The sequence below is a fragment of the Saccostrea cucullata genome, unplaced genomic scaffold, assembly GCF_032062105.1.
Source record: "Saccostrea cucullata isolate Sc308-1 unplaced genomic scaffold, CSIRO_AGI_Scuc_v1 ctg445, whole genome shotgun sequence".
In the NCBI taxonomy this organism is placed as follows: domain Eukaryota; kingdom Metazoa; phylum Mollusca; class Bivalvia; order Ostreida; family Ostreidae; genus Saccostrea; species Saccostrea cuccullata.
In genome coordinates this window covers 110,149-133,448 of record NW_026921564.1, presented here as the reverse complement: position 1 = coordinate 133,448, position 23,300 = coordinate 110,149, and the positions used below count along the sequence as shown (strand labels likewise).

The 23,300-nt window shown below is 33.3% G+C and overlaps 2 protein-coding genes across 6 annotated transcripts in view; one reads left to right on the top strand and one right to left on the bottom strand.

Moving 5' to 3' along the window:
* Positions 1-1,054: 1,054 nt before the first annotated feature.
* Positions 1,055-4,446, top strand: LOC134260349 (uncharacterized). Its single transcript, XM_062742919.1, has 4 exons — positions 1,055-1,163; positions 1,782-1,943; positions 2,151-2,201; positions 2,552-4,446. The coding sequence occupies exons 1-4, from the start codon at positions 1,100-1,102 to the stop codon at positions 2,710-2,712; spliced, it is 438 nt and encodes a 145-aa protein (XP_062598903.1). The 5' UTR covers positions 1,055-1,099; the 3' UTR covers positions 2,713-4,446.
* A 492-nt stretch (positions 4,447-4,938) lies between these two features.
* LOC134260348 (dynein axonemal heavy chain 3-like) overlaps positions 4,939-23,300 on the bottom strand; it is a 40,247-nt gene continuing 21,885 nt past the window's right edge. The window contains exons 45-73 of one of the 5 annotated variants that reach the window (XM_062742913.1): positions 22,909-23,033; positions 22,428-22,613; positions 21,949-21,960; positions 20,357-20,524; positions 19,800-19,933; positions 19,157-19,610; positions 18,666-18,877; positions 18,360-18,567; positions 17,851-18,111; positions 17,384-17,585; positions 16,873-17,180; positions 16,412-16,597; positions 16,029-16,271; positions 15,599-15,759; positions 13,913-13,936; positions 13,237-13,394; positions 11,606-11,973; positions 11,393-11,509; positions 11,196-11,286; positions 10,795-10,901; positions 10,537-10,680; positions 9,047-9,210; positions 8,614-8,767; positions 8,274-8,402; positions 7,795-8,060; positions 7,540-7,628; positions 7,303-7,424; positions 6,942-7,031; positions 4,939-6,082 (exon numbers count right to left, since the gene is read on the bottom strand). In XM_062742913.1, the coding sequence (XP_062598897.1) occupies positions 5,876-6,082; positions 6,942-7,031; positions 7,303-7,424; positions 7,540-7,628; positions 7,795-8,060; positions 8,274-8,402; positions 8,614-8,767; positions 9,047-9,210; positions 10,537-10,680; positions 10,795-10,901; positions 11,196-11,286; positions 11,393-11,509; positions 11,606-11,973; positions 13,237-13,394; positions 13,913-13,936; positions 15,599-15,759; positions 16,029-16,271; positions 16,412-16,597; positions 16,873-17,180; positions 17,384-17,585; positions 17,851-18,111; positions 18,360-18,567; positions 18,666-18,877; positions 19,157-19,610; positions 19,800-19,933; positions 20,357-20,524; positions 21,949-21,960; positions 22,428-22,613; positions 22,909-23,033 (5,090 nt within the window). In that variant the 3' untranslated portion in view covers positions 4,939-5,875. Of the gene's footprint in view, positions 6,083-6,941; positions 7,032-7,302; positions 7,425-7,539; positions 7,629-7,794; positions 8,061-8,273; positions 8,403-8,613; positions 8,768-9,046; positions 9,211-10,536; positions 10,681-10,794; positions 10,902-11,195; positions 11,287-11,392; positions 11,510-11,605; positions 11,974-13,236; positions 13,395-13,912; positions 13,937-14,521; positions 15,051-15,598; positions 15,760-16,028; positions 16,272-16,411; positions 16,598-16,872; positions 17,181-17,383; positions 17,586-17,850; positions 18,112-18,359; positions 18,568-18,665; positions 18,878-19,156; positions 19,611-19,799; positions 19,934-20,356; positions 20,525-21,948; positions 21,961-22,427; positions 22,614-22,908; positions 23,034-23,300 lie in introns of those variants that run through there. The other 4 variants (XM_062742915.1, XM_062742914.1, XM_062742916.1 and 1 more) reach the window with 4 other exon arrangements.

Below are 23,300 nucleotides of genomic sequence, written 5' to 3'. Positions count from 1 at the left end.
GCATGTTTCTTAGATACGCACTAAGCTTATGCGGCAAACTTGAAGATTCTGGAGGAAACTCCGAAAGGGCAACATGTACATGCAAGAAATTAATTTCTAAATGTTATGATAAAATTTAATCAATATAATTTCCAAATTTTTGCAAATAAAAAGGAAAGAAATAAACTGTCTCTTTGTTGTTTGTAGGTCTCTGGGCATTCCAATGCGTAATTCGGGGGATGATGATGAAACAATTACGTATTTTATTTCCTCTTCCAATGGACAGTTGTTCCTCTTCTTTTGGGCTCCCCATTCTTACAAGTCTTTTCCTAATTGCATTTTCACTGAAGAAAATATTTATTTTTGTAAAACTTCGGCTGCGTATATATATAAATTTAATATAATGCTAATAGCTTGATCTGTAAAACCATATTCAATATAACAAATTAATTAACTTTTAATAAAAGAGTAATTTTGTACTGTACATGCATGCATCGAACCCACATTCTTAAAAAAAAAAATGGAAAAGGGGAAGGGGGGGGGGGGTCATACCCTAAGTGCCGGCTTTGATCGAACTCACTGCTTGGTATACATGTGCTGAATGAGAGAACGAGAGAGAGAGAGAGAGAGAGAGAGAGAGAGAGAGAGAGAGAGAGAGAGAGAGAGAGAGAGAGAGAGAGAAAAAAGATAAATGAATAACAGAAAGAAAGAAAAAAGATAAGAACTTAATTACCATTTTTAAAATAGAATTAATTTGGCACCTAATAAAATATTTGAAAATTCTTAGTCTTACTTTCTTTGTAGGATGTCAAAATTTCTCTCTTGTTTGACAAATACTTACTTTCAAGTTTCAACGCATATTTTCTTGAAACCCCCCCCCCCCCATCTCTATCGATCAGCATCATTGGAAAAAAAATTAGTCTTCCCACAACATGCACTATGCTAACATTTGACTGCATTTTTATGGTGATTCATCAACATATAAGAAGACATTCGATAGAAAATTTAATTTTGTATTTAAAAAGAAAGATCCGCGCCTCGTGTTTCCCAGGTAAACTTCGCAGGTAAAATTCAAATTCTACCAGCGCCACCTGTCAACAATTCGTAAAGGAAAAGCGCCATGATGGTTCGCCAGGCCATCGCCTGGGTAGCGTTACTGGGCATTATTTCACAACTACAAACAGGTTAATATGTTTATTGGTGTCTCTTTTTATATTTTTAACAATAGATAAAATTAAGGATTTATTTTGCCTACATATCTGACGATTTCAGTAAAATCTTTTAAAATATCTCACCTGTTCAGGTGTGTCATGCATTGAGAATGTTTACAAAACTTTACTTCCGGTATTTGAAACAAAAACCTTTCGTTTAATTTATTATAACTAAGCTCTTGATTATAATTAGTTTTAAGAACAGTTATTCAAATTTTCCATTATTCAGGTAAATCTGTAAATTATACAATTGGTGAATTACAGAATGAATAAATGTGTTATTATCTTCAGGTTTGATTATGAAAGTAGACATAAAGCTGAAGATATATTTTTTTCATTAATTTAGAAATACAATGAAAACTGTCTAATCCAGCAACTGTACAATCCGTCACACTGTCAATTCTGACATAAAATTTATTTCCCATTTTACTTATTTTCTACTAGCCGTGCTATAATCCAACAACCTGTCTATTCTGACACAAAATTAATTTGTCTCCCTTAGTGCATGTGAGATTAGACAGGTTTCACTGTACATCATAATCTGAATTAAAAAGATATATTTTTTGAAGTTTTGATTGTTTAATATTTCAGCCCAAGCAATTCAGTGTTACCAATGTGACAGTAATGAAGATTTGTCATGTCCATCCTATGAGGCCTTTGATAAAGAAGTTAATGCACCCATCAACTGCAACAGCTTCGAGGCCAACACCCCTGGACAGTTCTGTATGAAAATCACCCAGGAAAGTCCAGGATGTAAATATTTTTACACTTTTTACACAATATCTTAATAAAAATTATTTTTAAAAAAAATCAAACTACATGAAACTAATGTGCAATTGTCATCTCATGTATATAACTCAAGTGAACAACTTGGAACAATTTCTGTAAGCATGTATCAAAATATTCGTATATGTTCTCTGTTGTTTGGGAACATTAAAATTGTATTATTTTTTCATGAAGGGAGAGGTTGGAAAAAGATCACAAGAAGATGTGGGTCAAGGACAGATCAGGGTATGTATAAGACATAAAAGCTCTGTCGATCTTGAAATCTGGAGATAGCTTTGTTATCTCAATGGTCCCATTGAGTTGAGATAACAAGGTTTGACTGTATATATCCTTGAATTTGAGGCATTTTTCTTAAAGCTTAATATTAAAACCTAAGTATATCAGATTGACTTGCATATCTATACATAATAAATGAATAAAAAAAAACTTAGTGAAATATTGAGACATTGTCTTTTGTTAAGATTGGAAGACTATAAAACTTATCTCACAACACATCCCTGTTGACGAATTTAATTCTAAGTATGCCTTTCAATTTTATGTAACATTGCATTTATTTGTATGTAAATTAATTTCAGGAGTGGCTTGGGGTTGCCGTTGGCAGTGGGATACAGTGGGTGTATTTAAGGAGATCTGCTACTGTGAATCGAACAATTGTAACGGAGCCGGACAAGTGAAGATGTCATTTACAGCTGTTGCCATGGTTTTTGTTGGATATTTGCTCCGAAGATTCCTATAACCAAAACATAATTATCTAAGAGTCAGATTCATCATTCCCTTACAGAAAATTTTCTAAATATTTGTTTTTTTATCTAGCTTTGACAGAGCATAGGAAATTTGTTGATAAATTATGATAAAATTTAAAATATTATATTAAAAATTTCTAGTTTTGTATGAAGTATATTGGTTAGCAAGTAGTTTTGAAAGAAAAGGCGATGTGATTAAAAAGCATCCCCATCACTTTTCCCCTATGCAAACCTGTAAACGTTAATTTATTTAGTGGTTTCAATTAATGACATCTTAATTAGTAATCGTACTATCTTTGACACTTTCTTGTTATTCTCAATTGATTAGGTGTACTCAGAAGTTGGGTTTTTTTTTTATTTTTCAACATGATTTTATTTTTTTCAAATTACATTTGATTGTAATGATTTTTTCCATAATAAACCATGATTCCCAAAGAATACTGACTCATTTAAATATAATAATCTTCAACGTCCAATAATCCCGAAATAAATTTGTGATAAAATTTTATACACAAGATGTTGTATACAAGGCCTGTGTAGTTGATGTAGTGTGAAGAGCAATTATGATGCTTTATATGTATCAAGTGAATTCTGAATGATAATTTTTTTGTGAAAAGTTATAAAAAGGTAATCAATGTGCATGATTAAATGCTTGTAATCAGTAAGATGTGTGAATGAGGAGAAAATTTGTGATTATATAGAGTGAGAATGATTCTGAATGTGGATGCAAGGTTTGCAAGCTATTGCTTAAACCAAGGGGTAGCATGTTGCCCCCACACCATATCAAAACATATCAGGTGTATATATTCTTAATGCTGTGTGTATTTTGTGTGTTTGTTATTTTATTTGAAAATGAATGATTGTTAAAAATTCTGATTTTCTTTTTCATTGTTGTGATGGGATTTTTAAATCATACATTTGAGTTAAAATCAAAATCCCTCCTTTTTTTTATCAAAGTGCTTTTGTCAATATTGGAGGTACATGTATATATTTCCATATTGCCTAAATTGAACTTTATTTAAAAATCGATGGTTAATATGGAGAAACCACAACACAGCAATGAAGAGACAATCATAGTGTGAAAGAGAGACAAAATCCTGTATATAATGAGAAGATATTTTGATATACATACTATCAACATTCCATATTGTACATGAATATATATATATAGTGGAGATGTAGATTTTTTTTCATATTTTAATCACATTTTGTAAACTTAGCACAGTACATTATAGCTTCTCCTTCAAAAGGCTTGAATGTTTTTTTAAGAACAAACATCTAAAATCATGTCTCTGTATAAAGCTCATAAAAAGGTTTGATTAAATTTTTATACATGCATTTTTATTATGTATATATTTTCAGATAAAACCTACTTTGGAAATGAGTGTATTTGTGATAGGAAATTCATTTTCATTTTTATTCATATAGTTATTTCATGACCAATTTTATATTGCCTCTGTTTTGATAGTTTACATACAAAATACCTATGATTCAAAGTTGTAAAAATGTGCATATATTTGGTTTACCAAAAAAAACAAAAACAAAACAAAACAATTTTAGTTGGTATACATGTAATTTGCGGGAAAAAAATTCGATTTAACTTGCATACTACATGTACATTTTTTTCTGGGAAAAATTTCATATAATAATTGGATTTTTTAAAAGAAACATCATGTATATCAACTGTATTTATAATATCAGCAAAATGTAATTTTTAGATAATTTTGTTTAATATACATTTATTAAATATAACACATGATAATTATTGTTCATGTTTCTTTTGATGAAAATATCAGATTGTAAACTGGTAGATTAGATGAGTACTTGAAGAAACTTTTCAGTAATGCATCTACTTGATGTAGTTATTCCTGGATCAAAAGCAGGTCATGGAACCAAATTTGGGAATGCATGTAATGTGTTTCAACTAATGAAATAGCTCTTGAAACTTTGACACACCAAAGATAATTGTTACTAGTTGGGAATTTCACATTTTTTTAAATGCAGGAATTGATGATCTTAGCTAAATTAGTGTGAAAGACTGGCTAACAGAGTAAAAGACAAACAAAAAAGGAAAGGAAACATATAGTCCCCTCTAGTAGGAGACTTATAAATACCCCAAGTATCCTCCCAAAGTAACTATGTAAATGGTAACCAGAATGACTTCAAAATCGCTGTATCAAAGAGAATTTTCAAATAAAAATCTCAATATATAATTTTTTTTTACTTTTATTCACAGCCAACTGTATCAAACAACATGAGAAAAGTGAAGCAGTTTAATGTAAGGTTTACAGCAGTCAAAACTTTTAAAATATCAAAGGGAAGACTGCATTATCACTGCAAATATTTATATGTACCTGCTGAAAAAAAAAAATTTTAAAGGCACACAAGTTTTTTTTTTTTGCTTTAAAAACCATAATGATCAATTAAATCATTCTTTTTATACAAATCAGTTTGTATTGAAGTAGTGAAGGAAAAAGAGCAGCAAATTGATCATTTAAGATATAAAGTGACTCAAAATGGGATACAAATAACACTTGATACAGGCATAGAATGTATTCTACCTCACAAAACAGTTAACAAGTAAACACATGTATACATTATATATAATTGTTGGAAATATCACAGTTAGATTTCAGCACAAAATAGCTGAGGAATTACAAATTACATGTAATAAACAATATTAATATTATTGTAATGCCAGTGAAGAATGTCCTCTTTGATTACAATGCATGGTTTTCTCTACAAATTCAAGGACGGTTTATAATATTCAAAATTTGTAAATTTGATCCCATTATGTCACAACAATGGTGAGAATGAAGGCACACACACTATAAATAATATTTTTAAAAATATGGACAGATCAGCAGACGTCACATTGTACTCAGCAGAGACTATGATATATATAATATTATAGGAAAAAAATAATAGCTTTAAACATTATTATCACACAGTTATTATCACTGTAACATAGGATTTCCTACAGGTATAAATTAAAACTAACAAAGTAATGGATTGGCACAAATACGACATGGAATTATTTAACATTTTTTTTTAATGACTGTATATTTTTCATGAAAAACAGACAAAATCGGTGTGAATGCATCTTCATATAAAAAAAAATCTTGTGTTTCCATAGCAACAGTCATGGATCACTGCTCAGTCATCCAGCTGACAGAGACTGGCCACGCCTCGGTTGATCCAGTGGTTTTGAGATTTGTCTGTGGGGAGTTCAATAAATAGCACAAAGTTTGTGGAGTGACCAGTGGTGGACAATACACCTCTCCTGGCACTGGTCTTGTACACAGGGCAGCGGTAGGTCTTCTTGTCAGCAAAGTCCTCAATTCTGTTGGGCTGCAACCAGATCTAATATTGGAGTTAAGGAGGAATATTTGCATAAATGATATACATTGCATATAATATTATAGCTAGTATCTTCATCAGTTTACATGTATGTGTATTAGAATAAAGCAAAAATTGAATGAAACAGATAATGGAAAATGCAGCTTATCGATATTCTGCATGCGTTATCTTCAGGTGGTATTTGAAAGAATCACTTTTTGTCATTTTAAGTATTTAAAGAAGAAGGTACAGTTTGAGCTTTATTGTGCCCTAAAAATTTAATGTTCTTAAAAAGTTATGAAATTGGCTTTAACAATAGTTGAGTAGATGAATATGATAAATCATTAAAGAATATGGCATGAAGGAGGACCTTTCTGGAAATATGACATCATTAATTTGGTACATTTCTAAGTTTAATGCAGAAAAACCTCAAAATGACTCATTTCTGTGCTAATTTTCTTTTAGAAAATAGTTTCTGCCACCGTCGCCCACTTTAATTTTTGGATATATTATGTAAACTGTTATGAAAAATCACATATCTCAAAATCTCTTTGGGCGACGGTGGCAGAGTATGTTTTCTGAATGAAAATTCCACTGAAAATTGATGTCTTCTGCAACTTTCTAAGAAAATACGGGAAAATGCACAAGTTAATGATGTCACAATTAGCATTTAGGAGGTCATATGAGAAAAACGATTTGTGTATTCTTACTGCAGAGAATTCCTATGATTTAGAAAGAATGAATTTTGATTTCTAATATCACTTTAATATTTTAGAAAAATATAGGGCTTTATTTGTATTGAAACTGTACCTTGCTCTTTTTCTATTCTTCTTAACATGATTTTATCAGGATGTTATGAACAGAATGGTATGAAAAAGGATACACATGGCATCTGGTCAAAGAGGATTTTGGGGAGGGACTCTCCAATCAGCATAGTGTCCCTGTCCCAGCGTGCCCCCTCCAGGAACAAACCCTGTAAAGATCAACAATACATTAAATTGCATAAAGAAGGGCCCTGTAAATATTACATTGCATGATAAAAAAAAATTAAGAATTCTTTGACATGTATATGTATATTTATCATAAAAATTTGTTTGTTTGCCATTGCCTACCAATCCACTAAAAAGTACCTAGACACTGCTCTTTGCAATTGCAAAGAGAATTTTTTAAGTTGGCCTAAGGCCCTTTTAGTTGTCAGCATTGCTAGTTATTGATCAATATGGGGTATTCCTTTCATGACTTACATATACATAAGCACCATCCTCTGGTTTGGTCTCCATATGTCTTTCCTCTTTCAAGATTGCAAATTCAAAGCCAACTGTATCAATAGGAATGGTATACTTTCTGGCATAATTCTGGGAGACACCTGTATCAGATGAAGAAATTTTTAATAATAATTTCCTAAAGAACAATCTACATCGTTTAATAAAAAATAAAAATGATCCCCCCTACCATCCCCACCGTGAAAAAAATCTGCAAACCTGTCAAGAAGGACTGTGTGAAATAGAACCCAGACAACCAGAAAGTGGGTGGGGCACCATGGTCAATCCAATCGCTGAAAAACTTCAATCTACAAAAGATATAATTAAAGCTCAAAAAAACTTCAGATTGCAGCATTTATCTTCAAATTGCAACAGACATCTTTGCAGCACATGCACACTTTTTGCTAATCAAAGAATATTTATAGCAAAAATCTATGATATAAAACAAGATGGTACTATCGATGATTTTCTTACCTAGCTATGAGATCATTGATGTAGCTTCCCAGAGGTTTGAGAGAGGGGTAAGACTTAGCCGCCCATACAGCTGGGACCTTTCCTATGAGCATGCTCTGGAACACCTCCTCTAACTCTGATGACATGACCACCAGACCTTTGATGGCCTTCTGTAGGTTAATGAGCGACTGGCGAACCACGGATGTCAGACGGTTGAAGCGAATAAGTTCCTGTCTCAATACTGTGTTCATGGACTCATTGTACAACACTGGGTATTTTTTCATGACCTGCAAGATGTTAAAAGAAATTGTTATTACATATATCTGCAATCTAAAACACTGTTAAACCTAAGTATTCAATGATTTCAAAGCTCATTTCACTAAGATGAGCTGAAAATTTATAAGACAGAAATTTAATTCTGATAAATACTTGAATGGTATATGAGATATACATGTATCTTATTGAATTATTTGAATTCTGATACTATTGGGAATACGTACAAATTCCATATCATAATCTTTGGGTAGTTTCCCCAGGATATCTGCGGCCAGGTCCTGGATGACGTCAGCTGTTGATTTCCCTCCCTTGTTGGCTTGTCGAGGGAGGGTCAACAGAATGTTATCAAACAGCTGAAATAAGAAATCATTAACACTGATATTGGACATTCAATTTCTCTCTCTGATATATTCTTTAAAGTCAAAATCTGTTAATCATAGACATATTGTGTGATTTTACAAATAAAAAATTGGGCTTCAAGTGAATGTATTAGCTCTCAAGATTTAAATAAGATTTGCAGTAAAACCTTCTTTATTATATCTGAGGTTTACAGTATGACATTACCAGCTGTGTTTCCTGGTTGTCCTTTGTGATGTCGGCATTCTCGTGAAGACCAAACACTTCCGGGAGTGGATTCAGGGGGAGCGTCCTGACATAATCTATATAACTCTGGTGTGGGCCTTCCTCTGGGGCATAGTATAAACCACTAGGGGAGAATCTAAGAAAAAGCAAACAGGATAATCATCAAGCGGGTTGAAGATTGGGGAGGGAGGGGGGGGGGGGGGTGGGCTGTTTAATCCTTTAGGCTCATTTTCTTCAGTCTCTTGACAAAATCATAAATTAATGTTAAAAATTTTATAACTCATTTTTTTTTGCATCTCTAGGACAGTTGGTATTATAAAATTTCTAGTTAAAATAAAATTTGACTGATTATCAAGTAATATCCCTTGAACTGCTTCTATTCATTACAAAAGACCTCTATTTTAAGCATAATTACTTGTAGTCTGGGTTGGTGATGATTTGCTCCGTGTAGAAGATGGAGAGAATGGACATAAGGAGACGGCGATCTTTGTCGTCCGTCACTCGACCTCCGTAGTTACATTCCCCTGTTAAGTAGGTCAGAGCCGGGAGGGGAAGCTCATCGTAGTCATTCAAGAACATCTACAGACACAAAAGGAGAACTATATATTCATAAAACATGGAGAGACAGAGAGAGAGAGAGAGAGAGAGAGAGAGAGAGAGAGAGAGAACTGTCCATAAAGAGGATGACCCCTTTGTAAAAGCTCAAATTTTGTTTGTTTCAGTAGGCACTGTATATGACTTTTGTAAATAATCTTCATTAATAATGGTAGAAGGGCCAGAAATGGGAGGCATACTGAGTTAGCAAGAAATCCCCATCTGACATGCCATGACCTCATGTATACGCATTTAGTTATTGAAAGTTTTGTGAACACGCATGAACTTGACGATGTAATTTAATGCCAGAATGTCATTCATGAGATCATTACCATAAACGAAGATTGTATATTTATGTACTTATTCTATCATCAACTTAATCACTTTATTCTAAATTCTATCCTGAATTTATATTTAGGTTCAATTTAAATTATCAACAATATATGAATACTCAGCAAAAAAAGTAGAGATGAAATTTAAGTTATCGTTAACCACTACTAAACTAGGAATCCTCGCTTGTATAATGACATCAGACTTGCCAACATTATCTTTAGGCTAACACGTCTCCTAAGGTACAGTTGAAATATTATTCACCTGGGGGCCTTTATAAAGCAATTCTTAACACAGTAATATTGTCCTAAGCCCCTGCAGGCAAATGTTCTAACAATTAATACAGACTGAATTTCTGTACCGCCTGCACTTGTCATTCTGGTGAAAAATCTGAATTGCAAATTGTTAATAAGTGGTCGTTATATTAAATTTATTTTCATCTGACATTTTATAAATTCATTCCACAAGTTAACCGCATATGAATTGGCTAAAAGGCTGTAATTTTGTATTTAAGTACACAGTGCGTTGTAAACTAGCTGTACCAAAATACCTGTGTCCAAACAATTTTAGTGACCATTCCATATTTGGTAATACATGTACTTTGGAGAACTTTTAATTCATAATTTTACAATACTAATTCATGACTTATACATGTACCTCTATAATCAATAACTTTACCTCAATGGGTTCATACCTCTAATTCATAACTTTACAATACTGCATGCCTGGCTATATGTTAACAAAGAATTCAGAAATTATTTTTTCCTTTAAGGTTTGATTACTTCACAAGTTTTGACAGTCATAAAATTTATGACACTCTTCAAAACTGTTACTGCCAGCTCTCCTGTTGACATAGAGCTCATATAATTAATGATTCCTTTCAGACGAGTGTCTGCATGTCACAGATCAATAAACTTTCTTGCTCTCAGCTCAAGAGAGACAACTCTGGATAGAAAAAAAACTTGGTGGTTAGCAACATACCAACATCTGACGTAAACTGATGCGAAGATCCGATTCATTGAATTCATAGGGAATGTTCCATCCTAAGGGACCAAATTTTCTTCTCTCCTGCACCAAGGCATGGAAAAAGCAGAGTCCAAATAACATCTTGTGGAATTTCTGAGGCTGAAAAGAGAAAATTACATTTTAGCATAAAACATCAATATGAAGTACAGAAATAAAAAAAATATATTTTTATGTAATTAAAATAAAGTCCAATACTCAAGAATTTCAGAATACCTTGTTACAACCATCAAAGAAAGAGGGGTCAGAAATTGGGTCATTTAAGTAGGACCTTAGCAAGTTTGCCCTCAGCCCTTTGGGAGGTTCATTGGTCATTTTTACACCTAAAGACAGAAAAAATATTACAAATAAAATCAAACAAATGTGAACACTGAAAAAGAAAATCTGATATTAAAGTCATACTAAATGGGCTAAAATAAACATGATTTTGTTAATTTTTCAAATTACCAAAAGACAAAATTTTGTAAATTTTGAATTTTGTGAGTAATACAAGTTAAACTCCTGTTCAGCAAACTAATCTTACAAATACAGACTAATTACTTTTCTCAGATTACACTGTTGAACAGATATAAATAGGAATTTAATACAAAAATCTAAAAGTTACAGGTAAGCCTTACCATTCTGGAGAATGGACACAGGGAACTGGTCACTTGGGTAACTGGTTAACCACAGTCGGAATCGCTCATGAGTGGCCTCCGGAATAATGACCTGTGAGCAAAGCAGAATTCATTGAAATTCAGACAGACACTAACATGTAAATCCTAGCCTTCAAGTACCAGAGGCTGAAATAAAGATCTTATCTAAAACCACTCACTTCCTCGCAGATTTTCTCCAGTTTGGGCATCCAGCTTGTTGCCAAGTGACAGTTCTGTAGAACCACCCACGTACCATCTACAATGGCCTTTTCAATCATCTTAGCAGCAATGGGACCCTAAACACAAAAAAAAAAAATCAGTAAAAACTACAAACATTTTTTTGAATCTTAAGAGGACATGAATCACTTGACCTTTCTTGACCTCAAACTGACCTGTCCTTGACCTAGGGAAATGGACTGAATGGTGTTTTCTGCTCGGGACAATCCTCGATCCTCACCAAACTTGAGCAGGGCAGCCATAGGATCAGCTCCAGGGGACAGGACAAAAATCAGTGGTGCACAGCAGTTGGAATCAGCAAATGACCCTGGCAGGTCAAAGGTCGGAGGTTCAATGTAGGACTGGCCTAGATTGTCCACAATGAAGTCCTGAACAGCTGGGATGACCTTGTCTGGTCTGAACACCCTAAGGACTACCATTTTATCTAGACCCACCAGGACATCGTATGGGGAGGGATATTTATGATCCTGGGGGGACAGGGAATCATACATCTTCTTCCATTCATTGATATTGTCTCTGACATCTATAGTAAAAAAAAAAAAATAATATTTTGAATACCATACAATGGTTGCAATCAATTACAGTTAACTTTGTATATAAGGATCTTGTTTTTAAAGAAATTTTGGAGATACAGTCAATTCTCGAATTATCGCCATTCGATTCATCGCCATTTTCGCAATACCGCCATGATTTCCCAAGAACGCTTTTCCTGCTAAATAAAATTCTCTTTATAACGCCAAAATCGCATACCGCCATCCGCCACCCTGTTTTCACAACAAACGTCCATTTTCAAGTGTCAATTATCTCGATATACTGCCACAGGTGCGTGTGGTCAGTGAAGCGAGGCTAATTGGTTGACGCTATCCCTGTTGTAAAGCATGCAAAGGCAGACAAGGTATATACAATTAAGTAATTAAACAAGAACTAAATAAACAACAATTTTAACATGAACTGTTATAATAATTTTGTTTTATGTTTATTAAAATTCATTTAGTCACGCATTTGCCATGAAAGCGGTCGTTGTTAAACTACGCCGATAACTATATTATTTAGATGATCTCTGTTTTAAACAATGCAAAGTTTGCTGAAAAAATAATTATACGGTATAAATTGTGAATGTTTAATTGACAATGTTGCCATAAACAATACATTTATTCAAGAATTCATTTTACTTACTATCAGCAGTATATCAAGACGATCGACCCAGCATGTTTTTTTTTCAATAGCATGTACTTGTTTTTATTTCCTAATTGCACATATTGTTTTAGCGAATTTGTACATTAAAAAAATTACTTAAAGTATTTTCAATCAGAAATATGATTTTATATACATGTACATGTAATAATAAGAATAGAAACGCTAAATGGCATTTCTTAGAACGGTAACTCTACTTCTTGTTTTCCAGAAGATGGGAAATTCAATTCATCGCCAAATTCGTTATACCGCCATGATTTCTAAATTACAAAAGGTGGCGGTTTATCGAGGATTAACTGTATAAGGAAACTTTAATAAATCCTGTTAAAGACTTTGCACTATTGTTCCTTACATAGAGATAAAGAATTTTTATGATAAGGAGGCAAAAAATGAGGTTCAAGTGAATTTCTTATAATTAAGTTTTACTGCAAGTAAAATAGCTATACATATTAACTTAAAAAAAATATATAAAAATTAAAGTGAGATTAAATCTATCAACTTTAAATTCTTATTTTCACAACAATGTCCTGTCATCATGTCACAAAACATGCAGAATGTTAAACAAATAGAAGTCAGCAGAAAAAAAACTTACGTTCCCATAATCCTTTGAGATTAGGTAGATTTGAGGCCCTGACAATTTCACCCCATGACTTGTCTGTCAGCCACTCTGGTGCAGGGTTAGGGTGAGGATTTTCTAGGGCCACACCCCCTGTCAACAGGAACCTCCAAACATCTTCATCTACTCTTAGCCTACAAATCAGGACAAATAGTGAGTGCTGTGTTACGGGAATCAGAATGAAGTGAAATAATTTTAGTAAGAATATTAATAAATACAGGTATAGATATCACACTTTATATAGGCATAAATATCTGCAGATAAGTTTGCAAATGCAAGGAATCATACATAATATATAGTTTCATATATGATAGATTCTAAATTGTAATTTAAGTAAAAAAAAAGAGTAAAACAAGAATAGTTTTTGATTGGAACAGGAAACATGCATTCCTGGTTTCATATAAAGCATATAACAAAATAATTTTATCATTTTCTTTTTTTTTTTAATACACAGAAGACATGAAATTCAAAAACGGTAAAATATGACTACAGTGAGCATGCTTCTAGTGAATTCCTACATAACGTCTGGATTAGGCAAGTTACACTGTACATGTATGCATATTTCCTGTTTACAATCAACTGGATTTAAACTTAATACTAACAGTAAAGGCATAAATAAGAAATTTGAACGTTATGACTGAAAATGACTTACAGAGAACCACATGGGAAGAACACCCTGTCAGATGATGGAAAGAAAGTCAGACAGATGAGTAAAGAGAGAAAGAGAGAGAAAAGAATAGAAAAGTTAGACATGCAGATATATACAACAAAACTCGTTTAGTACGAACACGGATATTGCGAATTTACGGATATAGCGAAGTCATCTTGGATCCCCCGCTATATAAATTTAATTACTTTCTTATACGCTTATAACGAATTACGGATATAGCGAAGTGATTTCACAGGTCCCAGTGACTTCGTTGTAACCGAGTTTTACTGTATATACAGCATAGATACATGTTGCTAATTTTGTTAAGATATAAAAACTTAAAAATACACTGAAATAAAATAAATTAGACATATTAAAACAGTCATCATAGAAAAGATTACATATTGTAGATATACTGAATATGCTCTTTTTTGCTATAACATGCTTGGGGAAGAGATGGGATGTTGTCTACTGATTTAAACCAAAGTTTCATGGAAACTTACTCCTCATCTATTAAGGTCTATTTTCCTCATCTTACCCCACCACCTTTCTTGCTGCATTAAAAGCTTTCTAGAGTAATGCTGGTCTATGTATTTTGTTTTTGATCATAACTGTCACAATTGATTTATTTTAATTTCTATTAAAGCTGTTGTAACTAATATGCCAAGTATTTATATATAGCATATAATATCATAAAATATTTCCACTCTTAATATTTAGCTCTCTGGAAGCATTTGTCAATTAAAGCAAGCATAGCCTTAGTGTGTACTTAAACTAAAATGGCATACTATAATTTAAGCATCATAAGCCATCTTGTATGGAAAATGTATGATATTATTTGTGTGTCATGAGTCGACTCCATTGATCTAAGCTGTGAACATCATAATTCTGCTGATGACGATACTGTATCAATTACATTCTAACGATGTCTCACACGTACATGTATAGTTCTAAACTCTGCTTTATATTAGCATCTCATGCATCTGCTTGGCATAGACCTAATGTTTGGGAATCTATTTGAACCCTTTAAATATGTTATGTAAGTAAAATCCTACTGGCATTACCACTGATCATGAGCTCTGGGTTATACATAGTTCTACACCTGATATCTACGAAAACTTACCGTGGATCCTTCAGATATCTGATGACGCAATAATTCAAAAATTGGTGGTTAATGCTGTATATTTCAAACTACTCTATACAAACACACAAGCAATGCAGGACATGATGGTATGTTATAAGTGTATAAATATTTATAATTGAAACAAATATTCCAGTAATTAATATAACTTTGTTGCAAGGGGCATATTGATAGCAAGGAACATGATGAATATTATGCATAATAAAATTGCATTTTTATTTGGAGATAGGTAAGCTTGAATATTATTTGTATTGGAAAAAAGGCTGTTGCATTTCAATATGGATCATTAATTCATGGTAAAATGTGTACAGCAATAATCTAAAGATCAGCAAAAAAATAACCAATATATAATATAGTAATAATTCAATTTCTTATTTTGGTAGCTTTAAAATAATAACTGTCACACAAAAAATAACAAACTGAAAAATTTTCATTTATTATATGCAAATATACATGTTAGAATACTTTTGAAGGAAGGCAATTAAACTGTGGAGGTATCCAAGCCCTAAACAAGTAAATGTCCCTTATCTTAGTACATATGTACTTACTGTCCCTTGAGGATGCCGATACACAGCACGAAGGAGAACAGGAGCTTGTCCTTCTCAAACAGTGAGCGACACACGTTTCTGTAGATACTGTTGGTGAAGTCATCATTCAGGTTGAAGATTCTTTCCTCCAAATCATCTGAGGGAGCACTGTTTTGAATGGACTGAAAGAAAATAAAAAAAAAAAAAAACATTAAAAATGGCTGCATTGTAAGAATCTCACCTACTAAGTATAAGTGGATTAAAATTCCCAATAATTTAGTTGAATTGGTAATGAAGCAAAAAGAAAATCCATTTTAATAATGCATCAACATAAAAACTTTGAAGTGGAGATGTTAATCTTGCTCTTAATAACCAAAGATGTACTTCTTGTAAAATCAGGTTGAAACCTTGTGACATTCCTGTAAATACATGCTGAGATCATGTGACCTACCTGTAAATACAGGTTGATGAACCAGGTTAGTGAGTACTGGTACATGGGCTCAATGTTGGCCAGATCAGAGATGCAGAAGAAGAGAATGGAGGAGTGGATAGCCACTGGCTTATAGCCATTCCTAGTCTCATCAATCTCCTTCTCTGTCTGCATGGCTATATCCTGCTTGGCAGAAATCTCCTCGGACAGGACTTTGGAGGAGGACAGGATTTTAATGGCTGTTTCATCTTCCAGAATGTTGCCCTAAAAAAAGAGATTTTTGAATTCATTATCAAGTTCAAGAATATTTCTTCTACTTTACAACTCTGTTGTAACAAATTAATTCAAAAGAAAGTAGAACTTATGTTTCTATAAAAGTTTCATAAAGATTTCTGAAAATTTACCTCTGAACTGGACAAGACTTCTAGAATTTTGTCCTCAATTTCCTTGAGTTTCTTCTGATTCTCAGCACTTTCCAGAATCAGTTGATTTTTCTTTTCCTCTAGTTCTGGTTTCTCTTTAGCAGCTACAATACCCAGGAGCTGGTCTTCTAAACCTTGTGGGGTGATCATGAAGTTCACCAAACACACCTGTCCAAAACACATGGAGAAGCTATTTAGTAAATGTATTCAAATTTAGCATTTGTTTTCATTTTCTTTAAATTATGAATTTTACAGAAAAGAAGTGTACTAAAATGCACCTTTTCAATATGTCTTAGAATTTATTAACTTGAAGAAATGCTAATTTGATAATAAACTTATATTTTCACTGATATTTATACTCAATCTTTCATGCACAATCTGAATGATTTCTTTAAAGCAGCAGGAATTGTCATGCATGGAATTCAATTTCAGAAATATCTAACCTTGACGGAGATTTCTGGCAGGTAATGGGGGTTCCTGTAACTAGTGGTGATATACAGCTTGAAGTCCTTGGAGTACTCAATCACATTGTCTCCCAGCCTGATGTAGTCCACACCCTGTTGCCTGAAAGTCAGCTTCTGGAGGATTGGGTCAAGAATGGGGTCAAGCTCCTCCCCCACATTCTCCAGGAGGACAGGCGTACCGAACTGAATGGAATTCTCCATGGTACGGAGATAGTTTGCATCTGAGAGCTTGATGATTCCTAGCTTGTTATTACGCTCCATGTTCTTCACCCATTTGTTGGCCTGACCTAATAAATATTCAGAAAAACAAAAATTCAAATTCCTTATAACACAAATTAGGAAACAAATGCAATTTGGTCCAATAACATTTATCCTATGAATTTGTCACTAACTTTATGTCTAAAAACATTTAAAATGAACAAGGTTGAATAATAAAACATCAAGTTGAAGCATCAAATAGAATCAGTATTATTATATAAAATGTTTATACCCTGTGGATCAATCATAAGCGGCCACCTCCTGGAGCTGTTGACGATGATACCATTATCCACACTGAAGGCATCTACAGGCAGACCGGCAATGTTCCAGGCCCGGATCTTGACTGGTTCTCCTAGCGTTCCGTTTAGAGAGAAGTTCTCAGAGCAGGGGATTTCTTTCTTGATGCTCAGTTTGTGCCAATCTCGCACAATGTCCTGGAAACAAAAGTATGATAATGCATCAGTCAAACTCTTACTTGATGACCTATAATATTCTACAAGTCTCAAGGTGGATTATAATCCATCTTGCCACACACATATGTATCTGCCTATGCATTGATAGAAGTAAAATTTTGGCACTACTTTTCTCCTTTGGAAGCATCAGAAAAAAAGTATAATGAATAAAACTTTTTTTAACTTTCAACCATTTTGTCATTTTGTACTATATTTTTTTTTTTTGCACCATTGTTGCTATACACACCTGTCTGAAGTCGATGGTGAAAGCTCCCAGGTAAGCGACAGTTGCAGACGACAGCAGCACGTCCCCGGTGATGTTAGTGAATCTCTCTCCCAAGAGTCGGGCAGCCTCAGTCCATCTGTCCTTCTCACCTCCCAATCCACCAATCAGCTTCTCCGCACGATCTAACTTTTTCTCGCAGATATCGATATTGGTCTCCAGTTCCTTTTTTTTCTGAGTCATGGCTTCAAACTCATCATTGAGGGCCTGTAGCTTGTCTGTGACCTATTGGTGGTAAAGAGTTGTCAGAGATGGAGATAATGACTACTATTGTAATTTTGTGTATCATAAACCATATTAATTTGTTTTACTGTTTTTACACTACATACATGTATTACTTGCAAAATGGAATAATTGGAAGGCTTTTGAAAAGATAAATGTTACGGCACTGGATAATATCAATCTGTTCACTAAAATAAATTAAACTAAAAGATGCCCAATTAAGGTATAACATGGTATGAAATATAACAAACCTCCTTCAGCTGAGCTCTTTTCTCGTCCAGTTTCTGCATCTGAACGGCTAATTCTCCCTCAGCTTCTGCTAGCTTGATCTTCTTTGGAGCCACCACTTTGGCCACTTTGTCATAAATGTCCATAGCCTTGACCCATCTACACAGACCTTCACAGGCAGTGGAGGCATTCTTAATCAGAACTGGGTCAAAATCAGGATTAGTGATGTATCTGAAATATAAAATAGCATTTTTGTTAAATATGATAAAAATTTAAAGAAAAACCCTCAATTTAGGGAAACAAACAGATAAATAAAAAAAGACCCTTACTTCTCTCGGATCTTTTTGATGATGGGTACAGGTATGTTGTCTTTGTCATAACCTTTGAGACGATCAAGGAACTTCAGGTCACCAAGCAACTTCTGAGATGGTCCCCAGTAGTCCTCAATCATTTTTCCTGTGCCATCAGGTTTCCTCTCTGACTTGATACCCAGCATGACACAAATAGATTCCATCACAAGCTTCACAGCAGATGGTGGATTCTAAAATAGAACAATTTTTACTTATACCAAGAGTCAAATGTTTAGAAATAAAAGACAACTACTGATAAGTGCATTGCTTATTTCAAAAATCCGACTTGCAGAAAATAAAAGCAAAGTTAAAGACTTTGTGCTGCAAGATAAGAGCAGCAGATAGCAGAGTTCTTGAAAGGCACTGGTCCACTGTGGTAAATTTTGAATGGGACCTGTAAATCTGATTTTTATTGGTCCGACAGATTTTGACTAGTTCAGGAACTTCCGAATAGGTAACAAAAGACATACCTTCATAGATTTGACCAGTGTGATATCAGCAGGTTTAAGTGTGTTCAAGGCCTGAATGGCAGCCTCCAGTGCTGGGATGGCCTCCGCCAGCTCACTCTCGCAGTCATCCTTAATGGCCTGGGCAGCTGCGGCAGCCTCGTTAGCCACCGCCTCATCGGCTGCCACCACTTCCTTCTTGGCCTCTACCTCCACTGTATCCTGTTCTATTTTTATCATCAGTTTCTCGGTTTCTGCGGAGGTCTTGATTAGTTCTGGCTGCAGGGCCTGCAGTTCTTCCTGCATAATGGAGACCTGGGAAGCAGCGAATTCCAGCTTCTCCAAACCAGTCAGGTACCTGTTCCTGAGGGTTTGAATCTCATCACGTTTCACACCCAGCAGGGATTTAAATGTCATGATAAGCTCTAGGTATGATGTTGGTGTGACATAATTGTGTCTCCTCAACATTTCAAAGAATCTGAAAGAAGGAAAAAGATCATTTTACTGGAGAGTTCTTTTTTTGGTTGGAAATTAGACTCAAATTTTAGTGTTTAAAAAGACCTTAAGATTTAAAATTTGATGTATTTTCCAAAGAATGCTTAGCCAGATTGTGTAAAAATTTTTTTTTTGCAAAAGTTCTGAGACCTTCAGACAAATCAGTACATACCCTATGGAGAGTTCCTGAACACTCTCGTGGAAATGTTTACACATGGACACACTCTCCTTACGGATATTGTCCTCAAGTTCCACTTCCTCCAGGAATTTATTGGCCACCATTTCCAAAGCATCAGAGGGCCAACTCTACAGAGGGAAAAGAACATATTTGATATCCTTTATCTTATATCTTCAGATATAAATGATCAATTTTATGAAAGACAGAAAATACTAACAAGGAACAGGGTTGTATCTACTAGATATACAAATAAATAATTAAATATAATTTTAATTTAAGGTTTACAGCAATTCTTAAAGAGAGCAACTCTGGATCATTTTTGGAACAAATAATGTACATATTACAGATATTTTCAACAATTTCTTTTCATTTTTATGACAATAGAGTTACTCCCTACTTTTGTCAATGAAATATTCCATTTGTGCACAAAAACAATCATGCAATCTTTGCAAGCCAAGGGTTTTTGAACCAATTTGCTCTCAGTTTGCAAGGAACAAAAAGGATTGAAACCATTAGCTTGCAACAATGCTAGGATAAACATGAGGACCTACCTGGAACCAATCAATGGTACAGCAGTTGATGAGGGAGGGGAACATACGCAGTCTGTTTCTGAAGGCGTCGCCAATGGGGGACATGGCCAGAATAATATGGAGGTTCTGTCTCACACGATCAATAAAGTAGTTGTACATTGTCAATGGGGTGGCATCCATTTTCTTACCCTATAGGATTTTAAATTTTGAGTTAATTGCTAATTAGAGTAACAATACAAGTATGAAAAAAGTGATACAACTTAATATAGTAAAAAATGGAGAAATTAAAAGTGCAATATGATAAATACTGGTACATGTTGCAAATCATAATAAGCCTTAGCATGTGTTGTTATAACAAATAAGCTTGCCATGCATATATATGGTCATGCAAACAGCTAGTTAATACATGTGAAAAGATTTTACTTTTACCAGCTAATTACCTTATACTAAAACTTATTTTAAAACTGCAGCTTGGCTTTCAAATTTCATATATTTTATATAAAAAAATAATTTACAACAAAAGAGAAACCAATTTTCTACTGTCATTTATTTTTGTACATGAACCAAATCCAATTTTAAAAAAATAAGAAATAAATTTTTCACCTAAAATAAAAAAATATTTTAACTGAAAGTTTTATAATTTTCTAAAGACAGAAAAAGAAAGACGATTAACAAATTACAATACATGTACAGATCACCAATAGCCTTACAAAATAAAAATTTAGTAAAGATTTTTTATTCATAAGTAAAATCAAATAATAGGTTATGGAATTTGTAGAAAAATAGATATGGAATGATATTATATAAAGACTAAAAGTCTGAAATTTCAACATGCATGTTTGTGTGCAGAAACTTGATCACCAAGTATATGTGTACCTTGTTTAGTTTGTTTGAAGTGAAACTATACATGTATGCAAACAGTACAAGGTGAAGTTTTCGTGAAACTTTGAAAATGGGAACCTGAAAAGGTCTTAAGGAACACCTGGGCTTTATCTTGAAAAGGGGCTCTCTGGGAAGGATTGAGGGGGGGGGGGGGGCAGAAAAGGCAATAATGGTTTATTTTATGTCTTTGTCAGCTAGGTTATCTGTTCTGCATTCATTCAACTAATATTCAATCAAATGAACTAAAGAAATTTATCCATCACAATTATATTACTTTATACAGTATATTTACAGAAATAAAGTATTAAATGAGAGGCTGAATAATTTGTTAAAAGTAATTAGCTCTATACTTTGAAGTTTACTTGAATAAGGGCAGAAATAGGTACAATTTATGACATCAATATGCAAAGAAAGTTTTGACATAATAATCCAGAGACTATCAAACAATTCTGTCTCTTTTATTACTTATAAATCATCAAGGGAGTCCAGATGGTATTTTGGTCATTATTTAGTGAATTCGAAGTAATTTTCAAAAGGTCAAATATGGGATTTTTATTTTTTGGACTTGGCAAAATTTACAGGATATGGGCACTTTATTGTTTATGCATGATATATCTTTTACAGTTCGATTGTTTATAAAGTCAGAATATCAGAATATAACCATTACATATAGATAAAATATGTACTAGCTAATATATTTTGTGCTATTTTGGTTACTATGGTAACCTTACCGTTATCTTTTCCTGTGTAACAAAAGCAAGACATTTAAAGTGAAGCGATTCATTCAACACCAACATAAAACAACAAAGTCACACAACTGTGTTAATTTACATATTGTATACAACATCAACTCAATTTATATGTAAATACAAATACAGTAACTGAAAATTAAAGCAATTGACCATTGAGACATAAATGGTGGGAAATTCTATGACTTGATATTAATTCCTTTAAAATATTTTGGGTGTCAATTAAAATAAAAACACAACAATTATGCATGCATAGAACCATTTGGATGCAATAAAAATGTACAAACTCTCTAAAATTTTTCTCATATTAAAATCAACAAATACAAATGTTATTTTTTTTTCAACCTCAAAACTAATTCAACAATCATTGCACACTGTTAGTTGGGAAACATTCTGCCAAAACACATTCAAATACTCAACTGCAAATCAAACAAAGTAATAATATAAAATTTATTACATACCTCATTACGTGCAATAGCCTGCATTTTCTCAATAAGGTCTGCCTTCTCGTCAGCAGCGAACAGATTGGGGACATCTCCTGTGTTTAGAATCATACTAATGTCCTCCATAAAAGACTCAGATTTAATCTGTGTGTCGGCAAACAGGAACACGATAGGCTTCCCTTCACTACCAGCCTTCATCAGAAGCTGAAATTTAAATGGTTTAAAATTTAAAAATCTTTAAAAAAAAATGTACCTTTGTTTTATTTTTATCCCTTTTACCCTTTTTGTAAGTTCAGAGCAATATCAACAAAGAAAGAGTTATATTATCTCAGCTGTGTCTGAATGAATTAAAAACCTAGCAAATTATTTGTGTGATAGGGTAAAAATGATTCCAAAATTATTGATTTTTCTAACCTTATCAAAAAGTTTTGTTAATGTCTTACAAAACTTTGCAAAGTTTGTTGAATTTCGAGAATTTCTAACTTGGATGCAAGCTTACCCTTTTCAGATCTTCTCTCCATTCATTTGTGGTATAGTTTTTAGTAATTTCAATTTGGAACAAATCATAATCTGCCATAAATGTAGCTAACTTAGCAGCACTCTGTCTTCCACTGCCTCCAATACCTAGCATTAAAAGGTCAAATCAGTTATTTTAATCCATAATTATTACTGGTACATAATAATTTTAATCCATTTCAACAAAATCAAAAAATCTGCATTTTATGTTGTTCATTATTTTACAAGAGTATATCCGACCTAAATTAACTTCTAAACAGTGTAAAAAATAAGAATTTATATTTTTGAAAATAGTTAAAAAAATTTAGAAATCCATATGATTTGAAGGAACAACATTGTCCATTGCATTTATTACAACATTTATAGTAAACAGAT